Below are 16,178 nucleotides of genomic sequence, written 5' to 3'. Positions count from 1 at the left end.
GTCCCTCCTAAGAAACCATATAGGTTCAAGCGCCAGAAGGTGGTTAAACAAGTTTTACCTCACTCTGATCAGCTAGTGGCTATACGTGAGGAACCCTGGGAAAACCCCGGTACAAAGTTTGTGCCTCAAAAGAAGATGCTGGCTCGCTATCCCCTCGCGCCAGAGTTGTCTAAGAATTGGGAAACGCCTCCTCCAGTAGACTCACATGTGGCTAGGATGGTGGTTTCCTCAGCTCTGCCTGTCACTACCGTCACGTCTCTAAAAGAGCCTACGGATAAACGCGTGGAGGGTTGTCTTAAAGCGATCTACACCCTCACGGGTGCTGCACAAAGGCCCACTATTGCAGCAACATGGGCTGCAGAGGCTATTGAAGCATGGGCCTTGGAGTTAGAAGCTGAAATTTCTTCTAACCATGCTAGACAATGCTTGTCGTATATTGTCACAGCTTCTCGCTATATTAAAGAGGCGGCTTCTGATGCCAGTGTCCTAGCAGCCAAGGCCTCTACTACATCAGTCCTGGCTCGCCGGATATTGTGGCTGAGATCCTGGTCTGTGGATCTGGACTCTAGAAAAACCCTGGAGGTACTCCCTTTCAAGGGAGATATTCTATTTGGGGAGGACTTAAATAAGAAATAAGATAGTGGCTGACTTGGCTACTGCCAAAACTGCCTGTCTGCCAAGTACCGCTCCTTCTGTGTCGAAGGCTAAAGGTACTTCCTTTCACCCCTTTCGTCCTTCAGGTAAAGAAAAAGGTCAGGCGTACCACAAGCAGGTCCGCACTTCCAAACCTGGTAAGCCAAAGCCAAAAAGAGCCTGGGCGGCCCGTCAGCCAGCTTCCAAGGCCGATAAGCCTGCCGCATGACGGGGCGGGCCTCCCCCTGGGGGATCCCAGGGTGGGGGGCCGGCTTCTAGGGTATACCCAGGAATGGTTGAAGACCACTTCAGATGCCTGGGTACGGGAAGTCGTCACTCGAGGTTACGCCATAGCCTTCAAAAACCGACCCCCTCATCGATTTTGCCAGACAGACGTCCCGTTGGACCAGAAAAAAGGCAAACACTCTGCAATCGGTGGTACAGACCCTCCTGGATACAGGAGTCGTCGTACAGGTGCCTCTTGCGCAGAGGGGCCGGGGGTACTATTCTCCGTTGTTTCTAGTTCCGAAACCGAATGGGTCCTCCCGGCCCATTCTCAACCTCCAAGACATTGAACAGGTTTGTGAAAGTTTCCAAGTTCTCTCTATAGCTCTGGCCTTGGAACCTGGGGACTACATGGTCTCCCTGGACATACATGATGCTTACCTGCATATTCCTATAGCAGGGTCACATCGGCAATACCTGAGGTTTGCTATTGGCAACCTCCATTACCAGTTTCGGGCGTTACCTTTTGGTTTAACAACGGCTCCGCGAGTCTTCACAAAAGTTATGGCGGTGATGACGGTGGTACTCCGCCGTCAAGGGGTCAGGATACTGCCGTATCTGGACAACTTGTTAATCCTGGCAAATTCCCCAGAACTTCTCCTGCGACATCTGCATATGACGGTCCGGTTTCTACAAGCCCACAGGTGGCTCATCAACTGGAAGAAATCCTCCCCGATCCCTGCTCAAAGCATGGTGCATCTGGGAGCGCTATTGGACACTCACAACCAGAGGTTGTTCTTGTGTCAGGAGAAAGTCCTGAAGCTTCAGGACAGGATTCGTTGCTTCCTTTCTCGTCCGCAAGTGTCGATACATTCGGCAATGCAGGTGCTGGGCCTCGTGGTATCAGCATTCGACATGGTGGAGTATGCTCATGTCCATTCTCGCCCCCTCCAGAGGCAGAGTCTAGCCAAGTGGGATGGCCTGCCTCACCGGATCAGGTCTCACATGATCTCATTGACTCCGGAGGTCCGTCTGTAGCTGCACTGGTGGCTCCGGGACCAACGATTGTGCAGGGGCCGTCCCTTCTGGATATCTGAATGGGTCCTGTTGACGACAGATGCCAGTCTCGGAGGTTGGGGAGCGGTGCTGGAGCAACACTCCCTTCAGGGTCGGTGGACCAAGGAGGAATCTCTCCTCTCGATCAACATTCTGGAATTGCGGGCGGTTTTCAATGCGTTGAACCTGGCTCAGCATTTAATTCGGAACCGTCCTGTTCAAGTACAGTCGGACAACGCCACCACAGTGGCTTACTTAAATCATCAAGGCGGCACTCAAAGCCGTTTGGCAATGAAGGAAGTCTCACGGACTCTACATTGGGCAGAACACCATCTACCGGCCATATCGGTAACATTCATTCCGGGAGTCCTGAATTGGGAAGCGGCCTTTCTTAGTCGTCAGGACGTACATGCCGGCGAGTGGGACCTCCATCCAGAAGTGTTTCAACTCCTAGTGGAAAAGTGGGGCCTTCCAGATGTGGATCTGATGGCGTCTCGACACAATCACAAGGTTCCGGTCTTCGGAGCAAGGACAAGGGATCCTCAAGCAGCATTCGTGGATGCGCTGGCGGTACCGTGGAGGTTTCGGCTGCCGTACGTGTTCCCTCCGGTGTCACTCCTGCCCAGGGTAATTCGGAAGTTCAAGCAAGAAAAAGGAATTCTGCTTCTCATAGCTCCAGCATGGCCCAGACGGCACTGGTTCTCAGACCTGCAAGGCCTATCGTCAGAGCGTCCAATTCTACTTCCACAACGCCAAGACCTCCTCGTTCAGGGCCCCTGTGTCTACTAGGACATAGCCCGGCTGTCTTTGACGGCGTGGCTCTTGAAGCTTCCGTCTTAAGGGCTAAAGGGTTTTCTGAGGCGGTCATTCAAACTATGTTGCGCGCCCGGAAACAGGCTTCGGCTCGGATTTACTATAGGGTCTGGCGTTTTTACTTTGGTTCGCATCTAACGATTATGACGCTTCCAAGTTTAGTGTAGCCAAGTTGTTGGCTTTTCTTCAGCAGGGCCTGGACTTAGGCCTGCGTCTGGCCTCCCTCAAGGTTCAAATATCTGCCTTATCGGTGTGGTTTCAGAGAAAAATTGCGACCTTACCTGATGTGCATACCTTTACTCAGGGCGTGTTGCGTATCCAGCCTCCCTATGTCCTGCCTGTGGCTCCTTGGGACTTGTCGGTGGTTTTGGAGGCGTTACAAGAGTCTCCGTTTGAACCTCTTGGTTCAGCTGACCTTAAGTGGCTTTCCCTTAAGGTGGTGTTTCTCCTGGCTATTCCTTCAGCTAGAAGAGTGTCGTATTTGGGTGCCTTGTCCTGTAGTTCCCCATATCTGATATTTCACTGTGACCGGGCGGTTCTTAGGACTCGTTCCGGATATTTACCTAAGGTGGTTTCTTCGTTCCACCTTAACCAGGAGATTGTGGTTCCGGCACTTGTTTCTCCTGATCTGTCTCCCAAAGAGCGGTCTTTGGATGTGGTACGGGCTCTCCGTATTTATGTGAAGAGAACTGCTTCTATTAGGAAATCTGATTCTCTCTTTGTGCTGTTTGGATTTCACAAACGGGGCTGGCCTGCTCACAAGCAAACTTTGGCCAGATGGATTAGAATGGTGATTGCACATGCTTATGTGAGGGCTGGTCTGTCAGCTCCTGCTCACATTACGGCCCATTCTACTCTGTCTGTTGGACCTTCTTGGGCGGCCCGCCGTGGTGCGACCCTTGAACAAAATTGTGCAAGGCGGCTACGTGGTCCTCTGTGAACACGTTTATAAGGTTCTATGCCTTCGATACTGCCGCTTTCCAGGATGCTTCCTTTGGACGCCGGGTTCTTGTGCCCGCTACAGTGCGTCCCCTCCCATAAGGAACTGCTTTAGGACATCCCCTATATCTATTTCTTGTGGAGCCCACTGTACCCCGCAGCAGAAAACAAGTTTTATGGTAAGAACTTACTTTTGTTAAAACTCTTTCTGCGAGGTACACTGAGCTCCACAAGGCGCCCACCCTGACGCACTTAGCTTCTTTGGGTTGGTATGGCATTAGCTGCTGACACTTCTCCTGTCGTGAGAGTGTGGTGTATGTGGCTACTAACTATTGTCGTCTCTTTTCCTGCTACTGCATTGGGCTGGTTAACTAAAAACTGAGCTCCTGTGCAGGGAGGTGGGGTTATAGAGGAGGCGGCGCTGTGCATTCTGGGAACAGTCAAAGCTTTGAGCCTGTTGGTGCCTCGGATCGTGATCCTACTCTACACCCCTATGTCTATTCCTTGTGGAGCCCAGTGTACCTCGCAGAAAGAGTTTTAACAAAGGTAAGTTCTTACCATAAAACTCGTTTTTTTGCTGCTATTTAGTTCTCCAAGTAATCAAAAATGGAATAAGCTCCTGCAAATATGTTGCGATACAGTATTTTAAAAAAAAATTCAACACATATGCTAAAGGCTGCTCTAGATTTAGCCCATAAATTAGGGTTAAGGAGAACTGCAACTATACTCTGTGTGAAATCCCTTCTTCCCTATCCTGACCTCTTTTGATAAGTTTTTAGTAAGGTTATAACCAGCGTTTCTTAATACTGCTGGGGATTAAAGGCTTCTCTGTACTGTTCCCCTTAGATCATGGCTGGAATCATAATGGAAACCCATGAGCTTCAGCAGAACAATATGATACAGCGTTGAAAGCGCACCGTTTTGCAGAACACATCTTGCGACTTTTTTTTTTACTGCGTATGCTCCAGAGCCGAGCGTACACATATATGGCAAAGTACATATTTCTGTCACATCCTAACTTGCCACTGAACTGGGCTGTCACAGGACATTCTCATGTATGCAATATTCAGTGAGGAAGCGGTTTGATGGAATTGCAGGCTATGTAGAGTTCTATGTAGACCTAAATATGGCTGTTCTTGGATGTCTCTTTTGCACCAAGGATAGGGCTGGTGCAAGGGAGTGCTGCGGATGATGATGGGTAACAAAAGATACCTACAGTTGCTTTTTGCATGTCAGAAAGGATTAGAAATAATAACATTCTCACCTGCAATAAATAATGAAGCCAACATTATGCAGCCTGTGCTGTTTGTAGCTAAAACAATGGGGTCCCCCTGCACTTCCAGTGCCACAAAAGTGTATAATAAAAATGACCCTAAATAAAATAAAATGTCCCTAGTCCATTGGGAAATACGGATGGAGGAGGAGCATAACTTGGAAAAATTTATGCTCAATTTATGCTCAAAGACTGCTCCTGATTGGCTGTCTGTCTTTACTAGCTGGGCTTACACTGGGCCCGATTCAGACCTGATCGCCGCTTTGTGAATTTACAGAGGTTTGCGATCACATAGTTGCTGCCCAAACAGTGAATACCAGCCCCGTGCAAGTCTGCGTACGCCATGCGAAAAGCTCTGCATACGCCGGTCAGCTGTAAATCTGTTCGCAACTCGTCATCTAACGTTTTTTCCAGTCTGTGCGTCGTCCAGGACCTACTCCTACAGTGCGATAGCAACAGGCTGGAGCTGATGTCGCACACCCTCCCTGAAAACGCTTGGGCACACCTGCGTTTTTCCTGATACTCCCAGAAAACGGCCAGTTACCATCCCCAAACGTCCGCTTCCTGTCAGTCACCTTGCGTATGCCTAGCGATCAAAAAAGATGCTGGATTCTTTCGCAGTTTGGCCTTTGCGCTATACGATCCGTACGCATGTGCAGTCGATCAATAATCGGCTGCCCTGCAAAAATGCACAACAGCGATCAGGTCTGAGTTGGGCGCATTATGCGGTACATGCTCCTCTGTAGCAATCTATGCGCTTTATCAGGGTTTTCATTTTTTTATTTACATTTATCTTATGGGAGCTCATATCCCTCTTCCATCCAAGAAGGCCACTGTGCATGTGCTTGAAATAATTATATATATATATATATATATATATATATATATATATATATATTTTCCCTAACGTCCTAGAGGATGCTGGGGACTCCGTAAGGACCATGGGGAATAGACGGGCTCCGCAGGAGATAGGGCACTTTAAGAAAGCTTTGGATTCTGGGTGTGCACTGGCTCCTCCCTCTATGTCCCTCAGTTTTACACTGTGCCCAGAGCGAGATGGGTGCACTGCAGGGTGCTCCCCGGAGTTCTCTGCCTAGGAAGCATTTTTGTTTGGATTTTTTCTTCATTTTTTTCAGGGAGCACTGCTGGCAACAGGCTCCCTGCATCGAGGGATTAAGGAGAGAGGGGCAGACCTTCTTAATTGATAGGCTCTGCTTCCTCGGCTACTGGACACTATTAGCTCCAGAGGGGGTGAACACCCCTAGAGCCGCGCCGCCGTTCTCCTCACAGAGCCAGAAGAAACGAAGTCAGAAGACGTCTCAGGCGGCAGAAGCCTTCAGAGCTTCACTGAGGTAACGCACAGCACCGCAGCTGTGCGTCATTGCTCCCATACACCTCACATACTCCGGTCACTGTAAGGGTGCAGGGCGCAGGGGGGGCGCCCTGGGCAGCAATATAACACCTCTCTTATGGCAAAAGACAATATACATGTACAGGTGGGCACTGTACATGTATATAAAAGAGCCCCCGCCATTTTTTAATAACTTTGAGCGGGACTGAAGCCCGCCGTCAAGGGGGCGGGGCTTCTCCCTCAGCACTCGCCAGCGCCATTTTCTCTCCACAGCACCGCTGAGAGGAAGCTCCCCGGACTCTCCCCGGACTCTCCCCTGCTTACACACGGTGAAGGGGTGTTTAAAAGAGAGGGGCACATAATTGGCGGAAAACATATTATACAGTGCGGCTGGGGAAAAACATTTTGTGTTGGTCTCCAAGGTCATTGCGCTGGGGTGTGTGCTGGCATACTCTCTCTCTGTCTCTCCAAGGGGCCTTAAAGGGGATACTGTCTTCAGAAAAGAGTTTCCCTGTGTGTGTGTGTGTGTGTGTGTGAAGTGTCGGTACGCGTGTGTCGACATGTTTGACGAGGAAGGCTCGCTTAATGTGGAGGGGGAGTGCTTGAATGTCATATCGCCGTCGGCAGCGCCGACACAGGAATGGATGGATAATGCTGAATGTCTTAAATGCAAAGGTCAATCTATTGCATAAAAGGTTAGACAAGGCTGAAGCTAGGGATCAGTCAGGTAGCCAGACCATGCCTGTCCCTGTGGCGCCAGGACCTTCGGGGCCTCAGAAGCGCACAATATCCCAGATCGATGACACAGATACCGACACGGATACTGACTCTAGTGTCGAGTATGAAGATGCAAAATTACAGCCGAAGGTGGCAAAAGGTATTCGGTACATGATTATTGCCATTAAAGAGGTTTTGCATATTACTGAGGAACCCCCTGTCCCTGACACGAGGGTACACATGTATAAAGAGAAAAAGCCTGAGGTCACCTTTCCGTCCTCATTTGAGCTGAGCGAATTGTGCGAAAAGGCTTGGGAATCTCCAGATAGGAGACCACAAGTTCCCAAAAGGATTCTTATGGCGTATCCTTTTCCACAAACTGATAGGATACGATGGGAATCTTCGCCTAACGTAGACAAGGCGCTGACACTCTTATCCAAAAAGGTGGCACTGCCTTCGCAGGATACGGCTTCCCTCAAGGATCCTGCTGATCGCAGACAGGAAATTACCATGAAGCACATTTACACTCATTCCGGTACTATTGTTAGACCGGCTATGGCGTCGGCCTGGGTTTGTAGTGCTGTCGTGGCATGGGCAGATTCCTTATCTACGGAGCTTGACACCTTAGATAGGGATGCCATTTTAATGACCATAGAGCATATCAGGGAGGCTGCCTTGTATATGAGAGATGCTCAAAGAGACCTTTGTTTACTAAGCTCCAGAATAAACGCTATGTCTATTTCTGCTAGGCGGCTCTTGTGGACACAACAGTGGACTGGAGACACCGATTCAAAGCGGCATATGAAGTCCTTGCCTTACAAGGGGGAGGAGTTGTTTGGAGACGGCCTCTCGGACCTTGTCTCTACTGCTACGGCTGGTAAGTCAAATTTCTTACCTTATGTCCCCCTGCAGCATACAAAAAAGGCACATCATTATCAAATGCAGTCCTTTCGTTCCAATAAGAGCAAGAAGTACGGGGATCGTCCTTTGTTGCCAGAGGAAAAGGGGGGGGCAGATCTAGTGGGGGCTCGTCTTCGGTATTTCAGCCACGTCTGGGTTCGCTCGCAGGTGGATCCCTGGGCATTAGAGATTGTTTCTCTGGGATACAGGCTGGAATTCGAAGACTTGCCTCCTCGCCGGTTTTTTCAAATCGGCTCTGCCGGCTTTCCTGTCAGAGAGGGAGCTAGTGTTGGCAGCAATCCAAAAATTGTATATTCAACAGGTGATTATCACAGTTCCTCATCTCCAGCAAGGAGAGGGATATTACTCAACCCTGTTTGTGGTCCCGAAACCAGACGGTTCGGTCAGACCCATTTTAAATCTAAAATCCCTGAACCTGTACTTGAAGAGGTTCAAGTTCAAAATGGAATCACTCAGGGCGGTCATCGCCAGCCTGGAGGGGGGGGATTTTAGATGGTGTCCCTGGACATAAAGGATGCTTACCTTCATGTTCCGATATTCCCCCCTCACCAGGCGTTCCTGAGATTTGCAGTGCAGGACTGTCACTACCAATTTCAGACGTTGCCGTTTGGGCTTTCCACGGCCCCGAGAATTTTCACCAAGGTAATGGCAGAAATGATGGTGCTCCTGCGCAGGCAGGGTGTCACAATTATCCCATACCTGTACGATCTCCTCATAAAGGCGAGATCTCGGGAGAAGTTGCTGGACAGCGTGTCTCTGTCCATGAAGACGTTGCAGTTACACGGCTGGATTCTCAATATACTGAAGTCCCAGCTAGTCCCTACAACGCGTCTGACCTTTTTGGGCCTGATTCTGGACACAGACCGGAAAAAGGTTTTTCTTCCGATCGAAAAGGTTCAGGAGCTCATAGCCCTGGTCAGGAACCTATTAAAGCCAAAAAAGGTTTCATTGCATCACCATCCCCTTCGGCAGGTTACATGTGAGGACTTTTCAATGGGACCTCTTGGACAAAAGTGGTCAGGGTCCCATTTACAAATGCATCAAAGGATCACCCTGTCTCCCAGGACCAGGGTATCTCTCCTGTGGTGGCTGCACAGTGCTCACCTACTAGAGGGTCGCAGATTCGGCTTTCAGGACTGGGTCCTGGTGACCACGGACGCAAGCCTCCGAGGCTGGGGAGCAGTCACACTGGGAAGAAATTTCCAAGGTCTCTGGTCAAATCTAGAGACTTGTCTTCACATCAACGTCCTGGAGTTGAGGGCCATATACAACGCCTTGCGTCAAGCGGAGGAATTGCTTCGGGATAAACCGGTTCTGATTCAGTCAGACAATGTCACGGCAGTGGCTCATGTAAATCGCCAAGGCGGAACGCGAAGCAGAGTGGCCATGGTAGAAGCGACCAGGATTCTACGCTGGGCGGAAGGCCATGTAAGCGCACTATCAGCAGTGTTCATCCCGGGGGTGGACAACTGGGAGGCGGATTTCCTCAAGAGGTACGACCTGCATCCGGGAGAGTGGGGACTTCATCAAGAAGTCTTCGCACAGATCACGGGTCGGTGGGGGCTGCCTCAAATAGACATGAAAGCTAAAGCGATATTGCGCCAGGTCAAGGGACCCTCAGGCGGTAGCGGTAGACACTCTGGTGACACCTTGGGTGTCAGAACAATCCTCATTGTTCCAAATTGGCCACGGAGGACTTGGTATCCGGAGCTGCAAGAGTTGCTCACAGAAGATCCGTGGCCTCTTCCTCTAAGGCAGGACCTGCTGCAGCAGGGGCCCTGTCTGTTCCAAGACTTACCGCGGCTGCATTTGACGGCATGGCGGTTGAACGCCGGATCCTATAGGAAAAAGGGATTCCGGAGGAGGTCATTCCTACCCTGATCAAGGCTAGGAAAGACGTGACGTCGAAAACATTATCACCGTATATGGCGAAAATATGTTTCTTGGTGTGAGGCCAGAGCTGCTCCTACGGAGGAGTTCCAGTTGGGCCGTCTGCTTCACTTCCTTCAAACGGGAGTGAATTTGGGCCTAAAATTAGGGTCCATAAAGGTTCAAATTTCGGCCTTATCCATTTTCTTTCAAAGAGAATTGGCTTCTCTTCCTGAAGTACAGACTTTTGTGAAGGGCGTGCTGCATATTCAGCCTCCCTTTGTGCCTCCGGTGGCGCCTTGGGACCTTAACGTGGTATTAAGTTTCCTCAAGTCACCTTGGTTTGAACCACTCAAAACAGTGGAGTTGAAATACCTCACTTGGAAAGTGGTCATGTTGTTGGCCTTAGCTTCTGCAAGGCGGGTTTCGAAATTGGCGGCTTTATCATATAAAAGCCCATACCTGATTTTTCACGTGGATAGGGCAGAGTTGAAGACTCGTCCTCAATTTCTGCCCAAGGTGGTCTCATCTTTTCATATGAACCAACCTATTGTCGTGCCTGTGTGGCTACACGGGACTTGGAGGATTCCGAGTCCCTGGATGTGGTCAGGGCTTTGAAGATTTATGTGACCAGAACAGCTAGGATCAGGAAGACCGAAGCTCTCTGTTTGTTCTGTATGCGGCCAACAAGGTTGGCGCTCCTGCTTAAAAGCAGACTATTGCTTGCTGGATCTGGAACACGATTCAGCAGGCGCATTCTTTGGCAGGATTGCCATTGCCTAAATCGGTTAAGGCCCATTCCACTAGGAAGGTGGGCTCCTCTTGGGCTGCTGCCCGAGGGGTCTCGGCACTACAACTGTGCCGAGCTGCTACTTGGTCAGGGTCAAACACCTTTGCAAAGTTCTATAAGTTTGATACCCTGGCTGAGGAGGACCTTCTGTTTGCTCAATCGGTGCTGCAGAGTCATCCGCACTCTCCCGCCCGTTTGGGAGCTTTGGTATAATCCCCATGGTCCTTACAGAGTCCCCAGCATCCTCTAGGACGTTAGAGAAAATAAGATTTTACTTACCGGTAAATCTATTTCTCGTAGTCCGTAGATGATGCTGGGCGCCCGTCCCAAGTGCGGACTTCTTCTGCAAGACTTGTATATAGTTATTGCTTATATAAGGGTTATGTTATAGTTGATCGGGTTTGAACCGAGGCTATGTCATTGTTCATACTGTTAACTGGGTAGTTTATCACAAGTTATAAGGCGTGATTGGTGTGGCTGGTATGAATCTTGCCCTTAGATTTACAAAAATCCTTTCCTCGTACTGTTCATCTCCTCTGGGCACAGTTTCTCTAACTGAGGTCTGGAGGAGGGACATAGAGGGAGGAGCCAGTGCACACCCAGAATCCAAAGCTTTCTTAAAGTGCCCTATCTCCTGCGGAGCCCGTCTATTCCCCATGGTCCTTACGGAGTCCCCAGCATCCTCTACGGACTACGAGAAATAGATTTACCGGTAAGTAAAATCATATATATATATATATAATGTATATGTGTGTTTTGATTGCCTTGCTGTAAAAATGTCCTTTCAGTAAAATGTGTTAAGCACTTTCTTATGCCACCAGATATTTGTTGTTCTCCTAATACATGTAATTTCAATTACCTTTCACAGAGCAGAAGACCTCCCGAAGCAAAGACGATGCTCCACATGAACTAGAAAGTCAGTTTATCCTGAGACTTCCCCAGGTAAGCTGGAACTGTTAATAATGACTAGACTTTTAACAGTTCTTTGTTACATGTGACCTATAATATGTGTAAATGTATGAAGCAGTGATAAGAGTGCAGAAGTGAGCCAGTGGAGAAGTTGTCCATGGCAACCAATCAGCTGCTCTGTATCATTTTATAGTATGCAAATTAGAAATGTTACTTCAGGAGGGGCGTGGCCTAGCAAGCTTACTGAAAGGACATGGATTCTAAGAGCTCCTGCTAGATCTAAATATATTGCTGGCTAAATTCATTATTGGGGGCTCCCTCTACCACCACTGTGGCTAGTTTTATTCCCCAGGCCTATGTGAGTGTGGGGACGGAGCTACGGAGCCGGGGGATTCTTTTTAGGGTCCGTGCGGGTTGTGGCCTTACCCGCACAGTGAAGCCGGGGACTGCAGTTGATACCTCGTCCCGGATTCGGAGCTCGGATGAGTGGTACATCCTTATCGCGGTGACCGGGAACAGAGGTGTCCACATTAGCGACGGGAGCTGCAGCAGTACCTGTGTCCTTCCTACCTGTGACCCGGTGGCAGTGGTTGGTGTCCTCAGCGCTCGGCAGCGGCTCCGGATGGCGGGTGAGTTATCCCTCCCGCCTACCTGATTCTTGAGGCTCGGAGGCGCTGAAGAGAGTGTGCGGCATTACCGTCTCTCCCGGGACCTGTACACGGCTGTGGACGACGATCTGAGCGTTGCCAGCAGGCCGGGGACTACACCCCCCCCCCCCCCCCCCTTCCCCCGTCACCCGGAAGGCCTACATCCGTCCTCAGCTGTGACTGGGGGCTGAAGTTCAGAGGAGACCCGGCCGTGAGCTCCAGGACCGGAGCGCGGACTTTGCAGGACCCGCGTCATAGACTGCGGACACCTGCCTCATCTGCCCTGCAGTGGTCTCTGGCCCCGGGCCCCCCTGATGCCATAGCAGTGAAACACAGCCCTTTCTGTGTACACAGGGCTGCCAGGTAGCTTTTAATAGCAGCCATTTTATTATTATATCACATATATAATTACTGCTGCCCTATACTGCACAGTGCCAGCACACTTATAAAGCATACTGGCCTGTTTATATGCCCTGTATATCGCCTTCCACATTGGGCCCTTTTTGACGGGGAGTAGATGCCATTTACTACCCGGAGTCATATCTGCTGCTGCTCTGGCAGGATGTGACCACCTTTCATAATGTATTCACCCCGTACCTCCCCGCAGTCATTTTAGCCGACACATATACACCTGTGGCATAGAAGCTGTCTGCCTTTCTGAGGCTCCCGCTGAACTCTCCTATCCTTCTTCGGACGGTGCTACATTATGCCTCCAAAAAAGCATAAAGCCTCCAAATCGATTTCTCAAGTCACCTTTTTTAAGCCTTCTCCTTATCGTAACACGTCTCAGGGGACTGGGGTCCCTACCACTGAATCGGGCCCCTCACCTACGCCTTCCTCTCCCATGATGGCCTTGCCCTCATCTCATGACCCCCCCAGCCCCCGCCCCTCCTCACCACTTCTGGACGACAGCAAAGCCTTAACAGTGGGCAACATGAAGCTTTTGCTACGACCGTTTAAAGACGAAGTGGCGTCTGAATTTCAGACCATGTTGCAATCTTGCCAGAGTTCTATTGAGGTTTTAGGCGAGAGGACCGGACAACTGGAAACAAAAATGGGTGAGGTGGTGGGATCCCACAAGACCCTTATCGACTCTCATGAAACCCTGGAGGTGGAAGTGGCAGCTTTGCGGGATAAAGTGGCGGATTTGGAAGACCGCTTGCGCAGAAACAACCTCAAGCTCAGGGGGGTCCCTAAATCCATCGCTAATAGCAGCCTACATGACTATACTATCGAGATTTTTAAGAAGCTGCTACATTCCGCTACCTCATCGGATCTAATATTGGACCGTATTCTTAGGGTTCCGTAGGCCCGCAGTGCTCCCGAGGGGTCGTCAAGGGATGTCTTAATGAGAGTCCATTTCTTCCACATTAAAGAGTCCTTGCTCAAGGCGGCTAGACCTTCTGACACAGTGGAAGCTCTGGGCCCACTTCAACTCTTTGGAGACCTGTCGCAGTATACCCTCATCAAGAGACGTTCCTTTCAGCCTGTCACCGTTGCTCTTCGGAAAGCTGGGATCGTATACAGGTGGGGCTTCCCCACACGCCTACTAATTTAGAGAGAGGGCTCTACTATTGTCGTGTCTTCTGTTGAGGACGGCATGAGACTTCTTCACAAATGGAATTTGAGTGGAGATCACGGGTCCGGCTCTTCTGACCGTCGACTTCAGCAGGACTGGTTGACGGTTGTGAAGTAGGGCCTCGCCTCTGATGCATCTTCCTTATCAAGAACGGCACTCATTGGGCTAGTGCTGTTTTTCATAATGTCTTGTTTCAAGAGCTGTTACGAACTCTGACTTTACTAATTACCGTCACTGAGTTATTACCTAGCTATAACCGTTTATTTACTGTTTTAATGTTGCTTTTTAGAGGCTGGATTTAGGTACTATGTTTCATTCCTGTCTCCCTGTTACAAGCACAATACTGTTTTGTTAGTTCTAGATCTTAGTGATTCACTCATTGGCATGTCTATGTAGACTTGACTTTATTGGTTCTTTATGCCACATAATTGAATGGTTACCATTTTCTTATTTTCCGGTTATTTGATTGTGGGGAGGTTGGCCACTAACCTCTCTACTTTGTACTGTGAGGCTCTGGATGTTTTGGCGCCTTACTATGACTCTGTATCTTTACGGAGTACACTTTTTTTTTTTTTTTTTTTATTTCTCTCCCCCACCCCCCCCCCCCCCCCCTCTTTTTCCTCTTTGTATGTTCCCCTCTCGTGTCTTGTCTACCCTTTGTTTATTGCTCTGATATGTCAGCATGTTCAGGACGGGTGTGGTTCATCAAATCGTCAATGTTTAGGTCGACCACTATAGGTCGACAGTCACTAGGTCGACATGGATGGAAGGTCGACAGGGTTTCTAGGTCGACATGTGCTAGGTCTAAAGGTCGACATGAGGATTTTTTTTTTTTGGTGTCGTTTTCTTCGTAGAGTGACCGGGATCCCAAATAAGTGCACCGCGTCCCCTCGCATGGCTCGCTTCGCTCGCCATGCTTCGGGCATGGTGCCTTCGCTTCGCTCGGCACACTTTACCGTTCCAATCGTAGTCCACGTGGATCGTTAAGTATGAAAACATTCAAAAAAAGAAAAAAAATGTCAAACTCATGTCGACCTTGAGACCTGTCGACCTAGCACATGTCGACCTAGAAACCCTGTCGACCTTCCATCCATGTCGACCTAGTGACTGTCGACCTATAGTGGTCGACCTAAACATTGTCGACCTAGACACTGTCGATCTTCAGACCAGATCCCGTTCAGGACACGGTAGTCTCCTTGATTGCACCTGTTGGTTTAAGCGGTCGACCCGCTCCCCGATTAATCAGTTATGGTCAAATTGTTGTCACTGAATATTAAGGGATTGAATTCCCCACAGAAGCGTAAATTGGCTCTGTCCTTCTATAAAATGAAGGTGAATGTTGTCGCTATTCAGGAAACTCACTTCAGGAAACTAGACTCCCCTAGATTTCATGATACAGGTTGAGTATCCCTTATCCAAAATGCTTGGGACCAGAGGAATTTTGGATATCGGATTTTTCCGTATTTTGGAATAATTGCATACCATAATGAGATATCATGGTGATGGGACCTAAGTCTAAGCACAGAATGCATTTATGTCACATATACACCTTATACACCCAGCCTGAAGGTAATTTTAGCCAATATTTTTTATAACTTTGTGCATTAAACAAAGTGTGTGTACATTCACATAATTCATTTATGTTTCATATATACCTTATACACACAGCCTGAAGGTCATTTAATACAATATTTTTAATAACTTTGAGTATTAAACAAAGTTTGTGTACATCGAGCCATCAAAAAACAAAGGTTTCACTATCTCACTCTCACTCAAAAAAGTCCGTATTTCGGAATATTCCGTATTTTGGAATATTTGGATATGGGATACTCAACCTGTAATCTCTTCCCTACCTGATACATGGCTAACGGGCCCACATAAAAGGCCGGCGTTGCGATACTAATTTCCCTGAACTGTTCTTTCAACCTAGAATCCCAAATAGTAGACCCCGAAGGTCGGTACCTCATATTAGGACAACTCGAAATTATTATGGTCACCTTGGTCTCATGCTATGCACCGAACTCTGGTCAACTTACGTTCTGCAGGAAATTAAGCTCCCTAATACAGAACCATGCTAAAGGGGCCGTTATAATATTGGGAGGTTTCAATATGGTCGTTGACCCCATTATGGATAGATCTCTTCCCACTAGAAGTACTTTAACTAGGACTCAGATCACCCCAGATAGGAACGCTGGTCTTCGCCACTTACTTGGTGAATATTATCTTTATGATGCGTGGAGAACTAAACATCCCAAGGTTAGGGACTATTCTTTTTACTCGCATGTTCACTCCTCGTACTCTAGAATTTACCTTGTTTTGACTAATAAAGAGACGCTAACGACTATTAGGGAAATAACCATATTGCCGATGACTTGGTCTGACCACTCCCCACTACTGGTAGTATGGGACCCAGGAGCCTGTAAAGTGTCTCCAGGTCCCTGGAGGCTGGGGAATTT

General features: G+C 49.0%; 1 protein-coding gene across 3 annotated transcripts in view; it reads left to right on the top strand.

Moving 5' to 3' along the window:
- The window catches only part of TAF7L (TATA-box binding protein associated factor 7 like), a 156,127-nt gene that overhangs the window by 23,147 nt on the left and 116,802 nt on the right, over nt 1-16,178 (top strand). For all 3 annotated transcript variants that reach the window (XM_063936953.1, XM_063936952.1, XM_063936951.1), the window contains exon 3: nt 11,456-11,529. In XM_063936953.1, coding sequence (XP_063793023.1) covers nt 11,456-11,529 — 74 coding nt within the window. The remainder of the gene's footprint in view (nt 1-11,455; nt 11,530-16,178) is intronic.

The sequence above is a fragment of the Pseudophryne corroboree genome, chromosome 8 (genome assembly GCF_028390025.1).
Source record: "Pseudophryne corroboree isolate aPseCor3 chromosome 8, aPseCor3.hap2, whole genome shotgun sequence".
NCBI classification, from domain to species: domain Eukaryota; kingdom Metazoa; phylum Chordata; class Amphibia; order Anura; family Myobatrachidae; genus Pseudophryne; species Pseudophryne corroboree.
This window is presented reverse-complemented; position numbering and strand designations above follow the sequence as displayed.